The sequence below is a fragment of the Neopsephotus bourkii genome, unplaced genomic scaffold (genome assembly GCF_033783945.1).
Source record: "Neopsephotus bourkii isolate Nb327-2 ecotype Australia unplaced genomic scaffold, CSIRO-AGI_Nbou_v1 NB_595, whole genome shotgun sequence".
Lineage (NCBI taxonomy): Eukaryota > Metazoa > Chordata > Aves > Psittaciformes > Psittacidae > Neopsephotus > Neopsephotus bourkii.
In genome coordinates this window covers 2439158-2454357 of record NW_026901096.1, presented here as the reverse complement: position 1 = coordinate 2454357, position 15200 = coordinate 2439158, and the positions used below count along the sequence as shown (strand labels likewise).

At 40.1% G+C, this 15200-nt stretch overlaps 1 protein-coding gene across 1 annotated transcript in view; it reads left to right on the top strand.

The window, feature by feature from the left end:
- The first annotated feature begins 2412 nt into the window (after positions 1 to 2412).
- The window catches only part of TAF1B (TATA-box binding protein associated factor, RNA polymerase I subunit B), a 51177-nt gene continuing 38389 nt past the window's right edge, over positions 2413 to 15200 (top strand). Inside the window, exons 1-7 of the mRNA XM_061351747.1 lie at positions 2413 to 2586; positions 3405 to 3503; positions 3984 to 4071; positions 5915 to 6012; positions 6305 to 6400; positions 7026 to 7158; positions 11346 to 11502. Of these exons, the coding sequence (XP_061207731.1) occupies positions 2569 to 2586; positions 3405 to 3503; positions 3984 to 4071; positions 5915 to 6012; positions 6305 to 6400; positions 7026 to 7158; positions 11346 to 11502 (689 nt within the window). The 5' untranslated portion in view covers positions 2413 to 2568. The remainder of the gene's footprint in view (positions 2587 to 3404; positions 3504 to 3983; positions 4072 to 5914; positions 6013 to 6304; positions 6401 to 7025; positions 7159 to 11345; positions 11503 to 15200) is intronic.

Genomic DNA, 15200 nt, shown 5'->3' with positions numbered 1-15200 from the left:
ATCCTGGAGCCAGCACAATTTCATGAACAATATCCCAAAGGATAAGCCAAGGGACATGTCTTTCAGTCCAATATGTCGTTTTTACATTTTCACATGTAGAAAGGCTTCAGTCAAGAGCCAGAACTGTGGTATCAGCAATGGAACTCAGTTCATTAAAAATTCAAATCAATGGAAACAACAGGACGTATTATTTATCTAAGCATTGAATCAATCTGACTACTATGCATAATGATCTTAATTAGAAAAGTGAGCCCAAGCAGGAAGACAGTCTGTCTCCTGGCTTTGAAATTATCATACCCCTATCAGTATGCTTGGGTAACTTGTAATTAGGGACAAAGGTTACCCATAATTTTATATGCTGAAAAACCGGTTTTACACATGTCATTTCAAAAAGTATTTAAGAAATAGATACAAGACTTGCTACCCATATTATGCTTTGATTTTTTGCTACTATATTACTACACTGCACTAATTAGTTGATGGTCTTAGAAATACTGATAGAAGCTTTGCATTTATATACAGCCTGGATAATAGTAAGTAACTAGTAAAATCAGTATTGGTCTTTGTACAACTTCCCTTCCAAAGTTCAGTAACTTTTCCTATCGTTGTTCCACCTGCATGGAAAACAGAGCTCAGAGAAGTGGCATGGGTTGTCTAAAACCAGACAGTAAGTTCTTGCCTGTTCTAAAACTTCACTGGCATGTTACGCCAGTATGCCCAGAATCATACCAATATAGTTACCTCTGCAGTCACCTGCACTTTTCTTCTTTTCTTGCTTATCTTCAACTGCTCCTATCAAATATGATGTGTTCTGGTTTTGACAAATTGGCAGAATCTTGTGATTACACTTTCGTTCATATTTTTTGACCAGCTGTAATTAGAAAACAGACGACCTAACTCTGAGGTCCATCCTCATCAAAACAGTCTCTTCCATGTTTAATTTAAACAAGTTATACAATATAGTTAAAACCACTGAGCAGAGCCCTTGCCTGCTCACAACGTTGAGCCACACAATAAACCCTACTCTCAGTAGGAGCAACGCCTTATCTTCTGAATTGGAACTCAACTCTTTCTGTTTCATCACAGATACAGCTACCCTGATTTTCTTCAAGGTAGTATTTAATCTCAGAAATTCATTAGGAGAAGATCAAACTCTTTCTGTCACAAGAAATGGTCTTGCTTTCCCAGAACAATATTTCCACAAACAAAAAATATGGAAATTAGAATCAAAAGTAGGATCTGTTTCATCAAAGTATTAGCTAAATTTCTGTGAGGTTGACAATCACCTTTTTAACATGTCAGGAATTATATGCGTAATTCTCTTTAATGGGTGTTACAAATGTTCATCCCACACTGAAAAAAGATCACAGTTGGTATGAGTAATAATTTTTGTCTTGAACATAAACAGTTCCCCTCTAGCTCTGTACATATCCTCCAACATCAATGTAACCACAGCTGTCAAGGCAGCCTCACCTCTTTCTATGCATATTTTAGCTTTAATTTTTTCCCATGCTTTCACTTAGTGGACTTTTTTTTTTTTAAGGGGCCTAAACCTGTTCTCCAATTTTGTGGGCAAATTCACTGCAATAACAGATCTCCATGTTTAGACATCTTTAAACATTACTATTAGTGTGCAAGAAATTAGAGACCTACATCAAGATCTGGAGGTTTGGGTTTTTTAATTGAAAGTGAATTTTGGATGATAGTTTTTCTCATTTAAGGATCTCGAAGCGCTTTTCGTAGTTAAAGCTTCCCTTCCACCAGCTTCGGCACAGACTCAACAGTCGCCTGCTATGTGTACCTGTCCAGAACAACGGAGGGTAAAGATGCAGGAGCTCAGTGCAGAGGCATGGCAGTGGGCTGGGGCTGGAGGGGCATGTGGCCCTTCTCGTCCAGAGGATACTGCAGTGGGGAAGTGTCCCATGTCCCCACAGAGGCGAAGCACACGTCTCCTCTGTGACCACTCCACGTCCCTCTGAAGCACCCGTGCCACCTCCCACCCCCCAGTGACGTCTGCAATGTCTCCACTGAGGTGAAGAACCCATGTCCCCTCACAGATGAAGTTCCTGCGTCCCCTGAGTAAAGCATCCAATGTTCCTTGTGAGGTGAAGCATTCATGTCTCCTCAGTGAAGTACCTCTCATCCCCATGAAACACCCATGTCCGCTCAGTTACATCTGCAATGTCCTCTGAGGTGAACCACCTATGTCCCCTCACAGATGAAGGGCTTCTGTCCCCTCAGAGGCGAAGCACTCCAATGTTCCCTCAGCGACAAGCACCCATGTTCCCCGGAGCCACTGCGACGGGCGAAGGCACGCAGCCTCCCCGCCGCGCCATCTCAGGCAGAGACCCCTCAGCGCATTTCAGCCGCCCCGCTGAGAGCTCTGGGGACGGGGAGAGGGGATGGGGTCTCCCACCCGGCAGCAGGCATGACTAACCGAGAGGCCAGGGATGCCCGGCCCCACGGCGAGCCCGGAACTCAAGTGCCAGGGCTGCTGTTTCCAGGCCGGGCCGCGGTGTCGGCGCTCTGTGCGGTTGCCATGGTGTGGGCCCCGGGGCGGCTGCCGGCATGGATGAGGAAGCCACGGTGGGGGTCGGGCGGCTCCGCGGCGCAGGGAACGGTGGGGGCGGTTGGTTTCGCTGGGCCGGAGGGGGTTGGCGGAGCGCGGCGGCTGCAGCTGTGTGGGAGGCGCTTCTCCGGCGGGCGCTCAGCGGCTGCGGCCTGGGAGGGGTGCAGGTCCGGAGGAGCTTGGCGGCTCCAGCGGCAGAGCGGAGGCGCCGCTGGGCGCTGCCTGCCCCAGCTAGGCCAGGCCATGCCCTGCCCTGCCCCGCCGCGCCCCGCCTCGTCCCGCCGCCGGGCACGGCCGGGGCCTGGAGCGGCGGGCAGGTCCCTAGCCGGACCTCTCGGTACGGCAGCCGCATCGCTGGTGCTTAACAGCCGGCTGTGGCGGGTGCTTTGCGCCGCTGGGGCTCGGTGCGGGGCTGGAAGAGAGCTGCCCATCTCGTTCATGTGGGTGCTTCTGAAGTCTCTTCTGGCATATCTCCTCACCCACTTGTGCAGGCTTTCTTCACTGCTTATGTTCCTTCACAGTTCTAATTATTTTCTCTTTCATGTCCTGCTCTCTACTTTTTTGTTTCTGCTTCCGTTTCAGATGGGTGGCTTTTATCAACCCATGGCATGTGTTATTCCCCTTGTTCTAATGATCACGTACACGAGCTGATGCTCGCTAGCTGAAGTTACTTGTTCACAATTATCAGTGACTGGTAGCAAATGCTATGATTACTTTTTATCAACCAGAGCTAACATAAAGGGCATAAATATTCTGTATGAATAATCTCCAAAGCCTAGTAATAACACTATTTATTTTACTTGAACACATGTGAAACTGTGTTTTTCCCTCTTAGAGAGATTTTAATGAACGCTGTGCCCAATGTTCGGAAGTGAACTGGGGTCTCACTGATGGAGGTGGATTTTATTGCAGATCTTGCCACAATGTTACTGAGGTAAACTAAACTACTGGTCTTGAAAAAGGTTCATTTTGATTGCTTCTTGGTTTTATGTTAAGAAAATCTTAAGATTTTTCTCCTTGGCATTAGAAGTTGAAGGCAGTACTGCAGTTCCTCCTTTTCATGCTTTACTTGTCACTGTTTAAAACTAATGTTCCTCAAAATCACAAGATTTAAAATTTTCAATTGCTGTTGCTATAGCCATAGTACCAGTAAGCTGTCTAGATGCCTTGGAAGTACTGCCTGGGTACTGCTGCATTTCAGTACTGTACTAGGGTAGGCAAACCCTGATGTATGCCCCTATATGTCCAGGATAGTAATTCTCTATTTTTGCAGTTTCTGAATGAGAAGTTCAGAATGTTCTGTCTCCCTTTAGGAAATTTGAACAAGTTCCTTGATTACGTTTTATGAAGGGGCAATCTACGCAAGTTAGGCCTGGGGTTTTTTTTCTTGCTAAGGTATATTCCTGTTTTGCAGAGAACTAGAGAAGTTGTAAACACTGATTTTCTTACTAACACAAGAGTCCATACAATCTCCAGAGGTTCAAAAAAGCAGGAAAAAAATGGTATGTATTAATGTATCTCTATTTTACGTAAGAGTCGCTGCTCAGCCAGGGTTCACCTAGCCCATTATGTCTTTGATTGTGACCCAAAGCAGATAGCTAGGAAAGACTGTAAGAACAGAAACAAAATGCAAACCCCAGATGCTGTCACAACCTTCAGTAGTCACATTTTAGTGACTTCATGAGCCACAGGTGACCTTTGTGAGCCTGATGGTGGATTTTGGGGTTGTTTTTTTTGATATAACAGAGCTCTATGTCTCTTATTGCCGCTTTGATGTGTGGAAGACAATACTCAGCAAAGATAATGGTGGTATTCATTCAGATGTGGTCATCCCTTTGTTCCTTCCTTGTGATGGCAATCACAAAACCAGAAGAGTTGTCTGTCATCATAAGGGAGATATGATGGTGGTCTAGCTCAGAGAATGTCTTGTCAGTCTGGCTTGCGGTACAGGTACTTGGCCCTGTAACCCATACACAAACCTACATGGAAGAGGTTTCATGCAGTAACAATAGCTAAACCAATTTTACATCTTTTATCCAGAGTAATTTCTATACTTTTAATGATTGAGAAGAATAGTAGTCATTATGTATGATTATATATGCCATAAGGATAAGTTATGGTGAGGCTGCTGCTGGAGCTAGGTATGTGTCCTGTTGTGGCTGGGTAGATGTTTTACTGTTGTGGCCACTTTCAAAAAGCAGAAATGCATTACAATGCTAAATGAAGAACTGGGTTGTCTTTGTCTCTGATATGCTGATCTATCTTCCCTCTGCTGTGGTGACAGTGGGTTACTACATTCATTCAAAGAGAACAACTGTGTGGAAGGGAAGAGTAAAAAGCAGAACAACTGTAACACCTCCTCTTGTCTTTATCCTGTATTACTCCTGAAGTCTGAGCTGTGCACTGTTTCATTAGCCATCCCCCAAGCTTCTTAAGAAAGAAATCCTTAGCTTCACACAGTCCTATCTGTGGGTGCAATTAAATTATGCTGTGGCACCTTATTTTCATGCATTTGTAGGAGTCAGCTGTATCTGTGGTTAACAGTTAAAGCCAACATCATTAAAGCAGAGCAGAAGATTTGGATAGTTAACTTCTAAGGTGGTGAGATGCAAGGCATGATTGGAAGAAAAAATAATGAAAAAGAGGCATGGAGGGAATGAAAAGGAAGTTGGGAAATGGAGAGAAATTTCTAAAAACAAAAGCCTGTAGAAAAGGATTTGTAAATATAGAGAGGTAAAGGTGAAAACTAAATGTAATACAGTCCAAGAGAATAGTGAATAGGTTGGAGCAGGCCTGCCCCTTATGAAATTCATGTTGTGCTAGAAGCTTGCAATATCTGAAAAGGTTTCTTTCATTTAAATGTGTATGATTGGATGGGAAAGAATGGTGAAGACTGTGATGATATTGGTTGTATCTTTGACTGACTCACCACCATAATGTGTTCCAGCTTTCTGCGATGGGAAAGGAGTTGTATTTCACTTTAATGACAGGTTCTCAGTTACTTTAAAACTGGTCACTTAACCACGCTCCACTTGACTACAAATGCCACACTAGAAGTTATAGTGAAATATGTTGTTCTTGGGAAATGTGTGGAGAACTGTGCTTGTTCAGTAGCTTTTCTTCTTGATTAAGACTGTGAATAAATGGGAGTTAATGGAGTATATTCAGTGTGGCTGGTCTCTGCTCTAGGATATGAAATAAATTATTAGATAGAGAGACATCTCTCTGTCCTGATACCAAGAGATCCGAATATTAAGTGGAATTAAGTGTATGTAAAGTTAAAAAAACCCACAGAACAGTACAAACAATAAAAATAAAACACTTTTCTTTTTTTTTTTAATTTAGATGAAGGCTGTGAATGGTATGTTTGTGAAGGCTTTCAGCTCATACTCAAGAAACAGGCTGAAGCTTTAGAAGCATTAGGAGTATGTCCACAAATGAAGGTATGAAGGTGTTGGTGTGAGTTGTACACACTGGGTGTGTGTTACAGGAGGAGTCATTTTAAAAGATTGTAATTTTTAAAGTAAATGGAACAACTCCCCATTTAAAAACATTGAGCATATGAAAACAAACTTTGCTTCTCTGATAATTTTAAAATGTAGTTTATAAATCACGGTTAATAAAATTAAAGCTGGACCATTATCCAGATCCCTGAGTTAGAATTAAGCTCTGTTCTCTCAGCAGTCAAGGATCTTGTAAAAATTGTACTAATCACTGTCCATTTATTTTTATCAGGATGAAGTTCTATGTAATTTTTGGAGGTGTTACCTTCAGAAGAGCAAACAGGCATATTGCATCCAACCATCTGGGGAAACTGTCAAAGCATTACCGGTAAGGGAAAAGCTCAAATCCCATGAGATATTTGATATCTTTTCAAAAGGCAACAGCAGAATCCTTGTTTGTTCAAGCTACATATCTGGCTGGCATTCATGTCACTTCAGTATGAAGGATGTCTTCTAAACAGGGTTCCACATGTCCATTTTGTTGTTAGGTTTGGTTTGGGGTTTTTTTTCCTATTTTGAGAGACAGATACTTGTCTGAGTATGGAAAACTGCTTATTTAAAAATACTGCTTTGTCTTGGCATAGAGAGTCAGTAGGTACAGCAGAAATTAAAATACAAAATGTATCATGAGCTACCATCCTTACCTGCCTGCTCTCTTGATATCACTTGTTTCATGAAGCTTTGATTCTATGTACTGCCAACTTTTTGGTCATTGTAACAGATGGAAACATAATGTCATCACTGGAAATCTTTTTATCTTGAGAAATCCTTTAAAAATAAGGGGTTTTGCAGGGTTTCTTTATATACTGCTGATTCACAGAAAAAGAAAAAATGTGAGCTGTTGGAGTTTAAACTCCATTTACTGTTGAACTTGCATCTCTCATGTTTTATTTGGTTTCTTCAGATTGAAACAGTAACTGACAATAATACAATGACTTATTTACAAATCCTAGGTATGTGATAGCAGTACTGATGTGGACAGTGACCCAGAAAGATCTAGCCTTCTTCACTTGCTGTCACACTCTGAAAGTGAGGGGGAGCTACAGAGTGATAACAGCTTTGCCTCATCAACTAGCAAAGTCTCAGGTAGGAGCAAGGAACTCAACTATTTGGAAACAATTTTTGTATATTTTTTTAATAGAAATAAATATATATAAAGTATATTCATGTAGAATGTATTGGAGGAACTCGTTGCAAATTGCAGAGTTTTCAGTACTGTTTGCCACTAGGGTACTTTATATTCTACCAGAAATAGAAGACTTTGCCTCCTCCCAAAGCCCACCCAAGGAGATGAAAGTTGAACATGACCTAGAAATACAATGGGAAATGCAGGAGGAAGTTTTATTTTATAACAAGTTTGTGCCATACCTCCTGTTTGCAGTGGGAAAAAAAATGCTATTGTATTTGCAAACCTGTATGTTCACAAACAGCAGCTTTAAAGAACAGGCGGTTGTTTAACTAATAGCAGAGCTGTCAGTCATGACTTTGATGTTAAAAAAACATGATTTGGTTCTTGGGGGGGGGGAGGGTTGTTGTTTGGGGGTTTTTGTTTATTTGTTGTTTGGTTGGGGTTCTTTTTTTCTATCCCATAGATACAGTTAGCTTTCTAATTTTATGCCAGTATATTTTGGTACTTCTGTATCTTATGTCTCTGCATTCATAGAATCATAGAATAGTTAGGGTTGAAAAGGACCTTAAGATCATGTAGTTCCAACCCCCATGCCATGGGCAGGGACACCTTCCACTAGACCATGTCACCCAAGGCTCTGTCCAGCCTGGCCTTGAACACTGCCAGGGATGGAGCATTTACCACTTTGCTGGGCAACCTGTTCCAGTGCCTCACTACCCTCACAGTAAAGAACTTCGTTATATCTAATCTGAACTTCCCCTAGTTTAGTTTGAATCCATTATCCCTTGTCCTATAGCTACAGTCCCTAATGAATAAGTCCCTCACCAGCATCTTTATAGGCCCCTTTCAGATACTGGAAGGCTGCTATGAGGTCTCCATGCAGCCTTCTCTTCTCCAGGCAGGACAGCCCAAATTTTCTCATCCTGCCTTCATCCAGGAGGTGCTCCAGCCCCATGATCATCCTCATGGCTCTTCTCTGGACTTGCTCCAACAGCTCCATATCCTTTGTATGTTGAGGACACAAGAACTGCACACAGTACTCCAAGGGGGGGGTCTCACAAGAGCAGAGGGGCAGGATCACTTGCTTCTGGGCTGCTAGCACACACTGCCAGTTCATGTTAAGTTTCTCATCAACCAACAACCCTAAGTCCTTCTCCACAGGACAGCCCTGAATCTCTTCTCTGCCCAACCTGTAGCTGCGCCTGGTATTGCCCCAACCAGGCACAGGACCTTGCACTTCACATTGTTTAACTTCATGAGGTTGGCACTGGCCCACCTCACAAGCGTGTCAAGGTCTCTGTGGATCAGACCTTCATTTTTTACTGCTTTCTTTTTACTGCTTTCCTTATAACGCCGTCTATTTCATCAGTTTTCTCCCTTCTGTTCACAATATCAACTTGAAAATATTTATTGAATGCTAAACATTGTAAGTATTCTAGAAAATTGGGGTGTTTTAGTACTACTTGGCAAGTGTAATGCCAGACAAAGCTGCAATGTCTGATATTGGAAATACATTTCAAGGCACATTTGAAAGCTTTTGTTTGCTTTTTAAACTAATATTTTTTCTTTTTTTTGCTTTATTCTTTGCTTGCCTTTTCCCTCTTTGTTTCAGTGTTTGTTTTTCCCCTGTTATGTACTATCTATCCTCTTTATGTCCCATTTCTGTTCTTCTATGATACTGCCTGTCTACCCTCAGAAGACTACAATCTTTTTGTTTCATGTTCGCTTCATTTGTAAAGGCCAGGAATGGTAACAGAATAAGAAACTTGATCTGCAGCAAATAAAATTAATAAACTTTTAAAAATCCAAACAGGTGGAGAAAGTGGGAAAATGGGGGCACAAATATTTGTGAATTTAATGCAAGCACCTCTCAGCCTTATGTATTAAAACAACACAATTTTCAGATAAAGAGTCACTGTTTGTACGTGTAGCAGATCTTGGGTTTTACAGGAAAATTACATGAAGAGGAAAGAACTGAATGGAAAAATTTCTAGTGAAAATCTTCTATGGAGTTTTCTTACCTTTTAGGTGCCTGGAGGGACTCCTTTCTTCCTTGGTGCTTGTGCCTTTTATAGTTACACTGTTTAGCTTTTCAGAATTGCTGGACAGTGTTAAGAAAGGCCATAATTTAATGTGTTCTTGGTCTGTTGTTTCAGAGATTGGATTCAGCTGTTAAGTAGTCATACCAATAAAAGCACTTGAAATGAATTAAGAGTTCAGCACATTCAGTGACACTAGAAGTATATTTTGGTAAATCAAACAAACATAGAAGTTATTTTGTGTATTCAAATTTAACACAAGTAATGCTAAATGTGTTCTAGTTAATTAGAAATTCTTGTGAAGATTCGTAAGTTTCCTTTTCTATGCTGTTTCTACTGAGCTGTTATTGCTACGGACTGGAAACCTCAACACCCTTTTTTTCCTTAAGAGGCTTGTCCAACTAGCAAGGTTTTTGTTATTTTTGTGTAGGGATAATAGCAAATTGTAGCACTGAGATGTTGCTAGAGAAGCCTATTAAACTCTTAAATTATTAGATGTGTGTAACTGTGTGTTGTCATGCCTTGCATAAGCTGGAAGAAATAAAAGGAAATTGTGTTCCATTATTAAGGCCACAAATATAATGAGGATTATTTTAAATTGAGTTGAATGTGAAATTAATAATGAAGCTTCAGCCGTGAAGCTGCCTTTAAGCACAAAGTATCCATGTAAAAGGTGAAACTGTTGACTAAAAGGATTAACTGATGTTCTTGCTTTTGTTCTCTGACGCACCTACGTGATAGACCTCATAGGATGCTCTCATCTAGACCTTGTCCTGGTCTGTACAAGTTGTACGTTTGCACTGGTTCTTTTAACCTGTTGCTGTGTCCATAGTGCTACTGGCTGCTGTTTTAGGAGCCGGTAGGTGGCATCAAAGACCAGTTCTGGCTCAGGATCACAGTGTTTGGCGTGACTTCATGCTGCATGTCAGTGGGCACTGGACCTCTATCACTGACCACTGGCACCTTACGGGCTTGGCTGTCACCTGCCAGCGTGACCACGGAGCTGCCAGCCTCTCCGAAGTCTTAAGCAGTTTTTTGCAGGCTGCTTGCCATGGCCCTGCAGCTCCCAGCCGGGGAGCTGTAGATCCAGCCCTGGGTGTTCCTGTCTAAACAGGTGAACAGTCTGTGGGGAAACACAGTGAGGAAATCTCTACAGAATCAATGGTGATGTTTTGTGCTGGTGTGCTTTAAATTCATTTTCCTTCATCCTGTCTGGGTAGTGCTGTAGGAAAGAGAGGCTTTTCTTTTTCATACTTCCTCCTTCTCTGAATTCCCAAGTTTCACTGCTGAAAGGGTTTCCAACCCATAAATCACTCTATTAAATTAAATTTCTTATTGCTCCTTCTCTTAATTTTTAGTGATTCACATCAGTAATGAAACAGGAAGGTTTTGCTGGTTGTTGGTTGGTTGGGGTTTTTTTCCACCCTCTTCACCACGTGCTACATTTTTGTTCTGATGGTGTTTCTTTTTCACTGAATTTAGATATGTTTGGTTTTTTTAAAATAATATCTACATTTCCACAGTTAGAGATTATATGGCAGATGAATACATACCTTAACCGCAGTAAAATTCCTGCAGTGTAAATAATTATCTTGTGAAAGTCCTGACTGTGCTGAAATAAACTCTGTGCTTTAATCCCTAACTCCGAGGTATTCATTTAAGTACATAAAATTTTCCCTTGTTTCCCCACTGTTCCTTATCACTCAAATAGAAAATAGTATTTTCAGCTCATAAGTAGTGTTAGTTATATGTTGTGGAGGAGTTAATGTCTTTCTAGTACTCCAGCTTCAGGTGTGGCTCCTGACAAAAGGTCTGTTTTGATGGGTACTAGAGGGAGTTTTGTCCAGTGCCTTCGTGAGGTGAATAGCAGTTTATGAAATGGGTTGTCATCTCATATTGTGATAGGCAAATAAATTAAGAGTTAAGCTGTTTAGTAGAAAAGTACACAAACTACCCAACTACTCAAAATAATGATTTCAAAATGTTAATAACTGCTGAACAGGGGTACTTTTATGTGCCTTGTATCTTGTTTTCTGTATACCATGAATCATGTTTACATCATATAAATTACTTTTTTTTTTTTTCCTTTTTAACATAAACCCAAGAAAGCACCTCTCTGTGCTCTGGATCGGTAGATGGTAGCTTGTATTTAAAGAAGAACCAAAAGGAGAAACTGAGGATGACAATGCCAATGACCCTTTCATTCTGTTACATGGCATTACTCTGGCTGAGAGAACCAATGACGTTATCTGATCTCTTAAGGTATGAAAAGTCTCTAGTGAAATATTTGTTGCTTTTCTAAATATATATATATTTTATAAATGTGATTTTTTTACGTTAAGTCTGTACTATCTCCCTTTTATTAACTCGATCAGTAATAGCGAGAAGTTTTCTATATTTAGGTGTCTTTTCGTTGATGTAGCAATTCACACAGCTGCTCTTGAAGAATGTTCTGTTGACTGCAGTGAATCTCAAGGACCTGTAAAGGAGAAAGTTTTGGAGCTAAGTTTTTCTCCTCCTTGAAAATTCCTTAAGATTCAACAGAGCTGTATTTGCTGTTGTCAGCATGCCAGAATTAAATGAGTAAACATTCTCTAGGGCTTACATCAGTGGCATCATACAAACAATACCACTAGTATATAGTGATCTGAAAGGTAGCTAAGTAACTTCATGCAATGGAGTTGAGCACAGAAATTAATACAGGAAGTCTTTTTTTGTCTTCGTAGAGTTCAGAATAACACACCTTTTAATGTAATAGAAATAAAATGTTCTAATAATAGGATTTGATGCGAAATGGAGACCACCGAACTGTTGCTGACAATGCAGTCCCCTTCTCCCCCCACAACAAGTCTGTGAACATACTTGGTTCACATATTTTAAGAAAAGCATATTTACTTAAAGAAAAACTTTTCTTGTTAGCTGTAAATATTTGCAATTAAGCCCAAATAGGTTAAATTCAGGAATTAGATTTTCCTTGCCAGATCTTTTGTATACTGATACTTCTTTTTAACAAGTGCTGAAATAGTGTGCATTTCTAAAAAGATGGTGAAAAAAATGCTACTTTGGCAAAATTTAAGGAACAGAAACACTCAAGTGACTATGTTGGCGAATCAAATTGAAAACTCAGACAAAATAAAGGAAAACCCAATTAAAAATTCAGTTGATGGGGTAGATTTCAGTTCTTTTATTTTTATTTTTGAAATATATAACCTGTGATCTAAAAGGCAAAGTTATGAGTACATCATCCCTCACCTCTGGTGCATATAAATCATATTGCTACTGAAAGTGTGATGAATACAAGGAAGGTATACACTGGAGCCTGATACTCCACTGTAGCCTCTCTCTCCTTGGAGTGCCAACTTCCACCAGCACTTTCCTAGCTTTGTACAAGCTTTCCAACAAGGATGGGTATTGAAGAATGCTATTGTGCAAGTACGTGTAAAAGGGGGAGGTTGTATGTGCGGAAATACAGCAGTTAATACTAGCTACTTTATTTCTGTGCAAAACAATGTTTAACCCTTGGACTTAACTTTAGGGACTGGCTGTTGCTTTCATTTATCAGAATTGCACAAATCCATATCTGCATAACTTGATACGCTGTTCCATAAAAGAGACTTGTTAAATTTTCAGCAAAATGCCACAGTATTCAGAATTCAAACTAGCACCCTGCCATACAGAAGTCTTTATTGAGTAGATTAAAAACTAGTCAAACTCAGAAGTAGTTTTCAATAACAAGATGTATTATTGACTACTGTTGACATGGATCTGTTGGAACAAGTCCAGAGGAGGGCCATGAGAATGAACAGGGGACTGGAGCACCTCCCATATGAAGATAGGCTGAGAAAGTTGGGGCTGTTCAGCCTGGAGAAGAGAAGGCTGTGTGGAGACCTCATAGCAGCCTTCCAGTATCTGAAGGGGGCCTATAAAGATGCTGGGGAGGGACTCTTCATTAGGGACTGTAGTGATAGGACAAGGGGTAACAGGTTAAAACTTAAACAGGGGAAGTTTAGATTGGATATAAGGAAGAAGTTCTTTCCTGTTAGGGTGGTGAGGCACTGGAATGGGTTGCCCTGTGAGGTTGTGAATGCTCCATCCCTGGCAGTGTTCAAGGCCAGGTTGGACAAGGCCTTGGGTGATACGGTTTAGAGCGGGGTGTCCCTGCCCATGGCAGGCGGGTTGGAACTTGATGATCTTAAGGTCCTTTCCAACCCTAACTATTCTATGATTCTACGATTCTTAGGGAAATTCCGTAGGAATCAGAACAGCCATAGTATACTCTGTATTTTTGTCAGTGATTGAAAAACTAAATATATAAATCCTATCTGATACGATGTTTGTAATATGGCAAAAAATCCAAGTAGTCAATTACAATTACTGGGATAGATAAAATGGTTCATAGTAAAGAGTTATTGCTTAGCTTATCCCATTTGGGGAGTAAAATGAATAATTACATATCTATTCTTTGGTTATAGTATCTTGGAAACTGTCTCTCTAAAGCATGTGGAGTCATATGAGGCAAATATATCCTCACAAGTTTCTGTCTTAGGATGATAGTCTGGTTTGAGAAAAAAACAACTGAATACAAAAATCAGCTAACAAAGTCAACTATTTAGAGGAAAGGTGGGTTGTGTTGTTTGTATATTAATGGTATAGTATGGTATTTGGCACTTCAAAAAATCGGCAACTGTAGAAAAGGTCTATGAAAGTAATTCAGAACCTGAAGAACATCCTTTGTACTGAGATCCTTAGGAGATGAGCACACTTGCTTGAAAGGATTTAGCGGAAAAATGGAAACAGTAAAAAAAAGCTGGACAAGAAGAGAAAAAATATTCAAGTACCAAAAATAGCACAGAAAGGCATAATCAGAAGCTAGTAATTTGAAACTGAAATAAGATTATTTGAATGAACAGGTATCATTTCATTAGATAAAATTTATGGGTGTAATACTTTTAAAAGTGGGTAAATCAAAATGATTTGGTGACATTAAATGCATTGAACATAGGAACGGGATTAAATACAGAAAATGATGTTTAAAGTAATGTAATTTGTATTGCAAAGTTTTACCAGGATACGATAGTTATATAAGACCGTAATTACATTATCATGCTTCCCTCCCTACCCTTAAGGTCTCTGCCTTTCACAAGCCTCATGAAGAAGGAAAGAATTTTATATTGCATGAACTATGTTAAAATACTTCTTTGCTAACTTACGAATATTGAAGTTTAAAAAAATCAGACAAGTTCCCATTTTTTTCATGCATTAAGATAAACAGATGAAAATAGTTACAGACCAAAGATGAAAACTGTGTGGAGAAAACATTAAGTATTCAGCATTACCTTTTAAATTTATAAAGGCAAAATTATTTATTTATTTATTTATTAAACCAGCTGAATTGTAGTTGGGCTTAAAGTTCTGCCTTGTTTTTTCCTCAGTTTGGTTTTCTCCCTACCCTGAAGTCAGCTGACTACTGCTCCTCCCTTGTGATACATGCTTAGGCACTATGGTAGGGCAATCTGCCAGCTTTTAAAGGATTTACAACACCAAAAATATACTCCTCCTTGCTTCTTGACACACTTAGCAGAAAAACACTACAATTACCTCCTCTGACAGGGACATTTTGGTTTAAAAATAACATTTTTAACAACCTGCTACTCAAGTCTATGCAACGCATCAAATCCCTTTCCATTGTGATTAGTCTCACAATACTCCATACAGTGTACATTATTTATGTAATTAATAAAATTGTTGGCTTGTGGAAGAAGTTTCAAGATGCTAGACTTTGAGATTCTGAGAACTAATGCTTTTCAAATGAGCTTATACCTGCCTGTGCTGGCAAGACTAAACTTGTAATCGGTTTGTGGCATTATTCTGTGGCTTTAACAGATGCATCATTTCCTTGTAGCATGCAGAGGACCTGGGCTTTTTTTCATACCTGGCCCTTACTAATGCATACTGCTGCT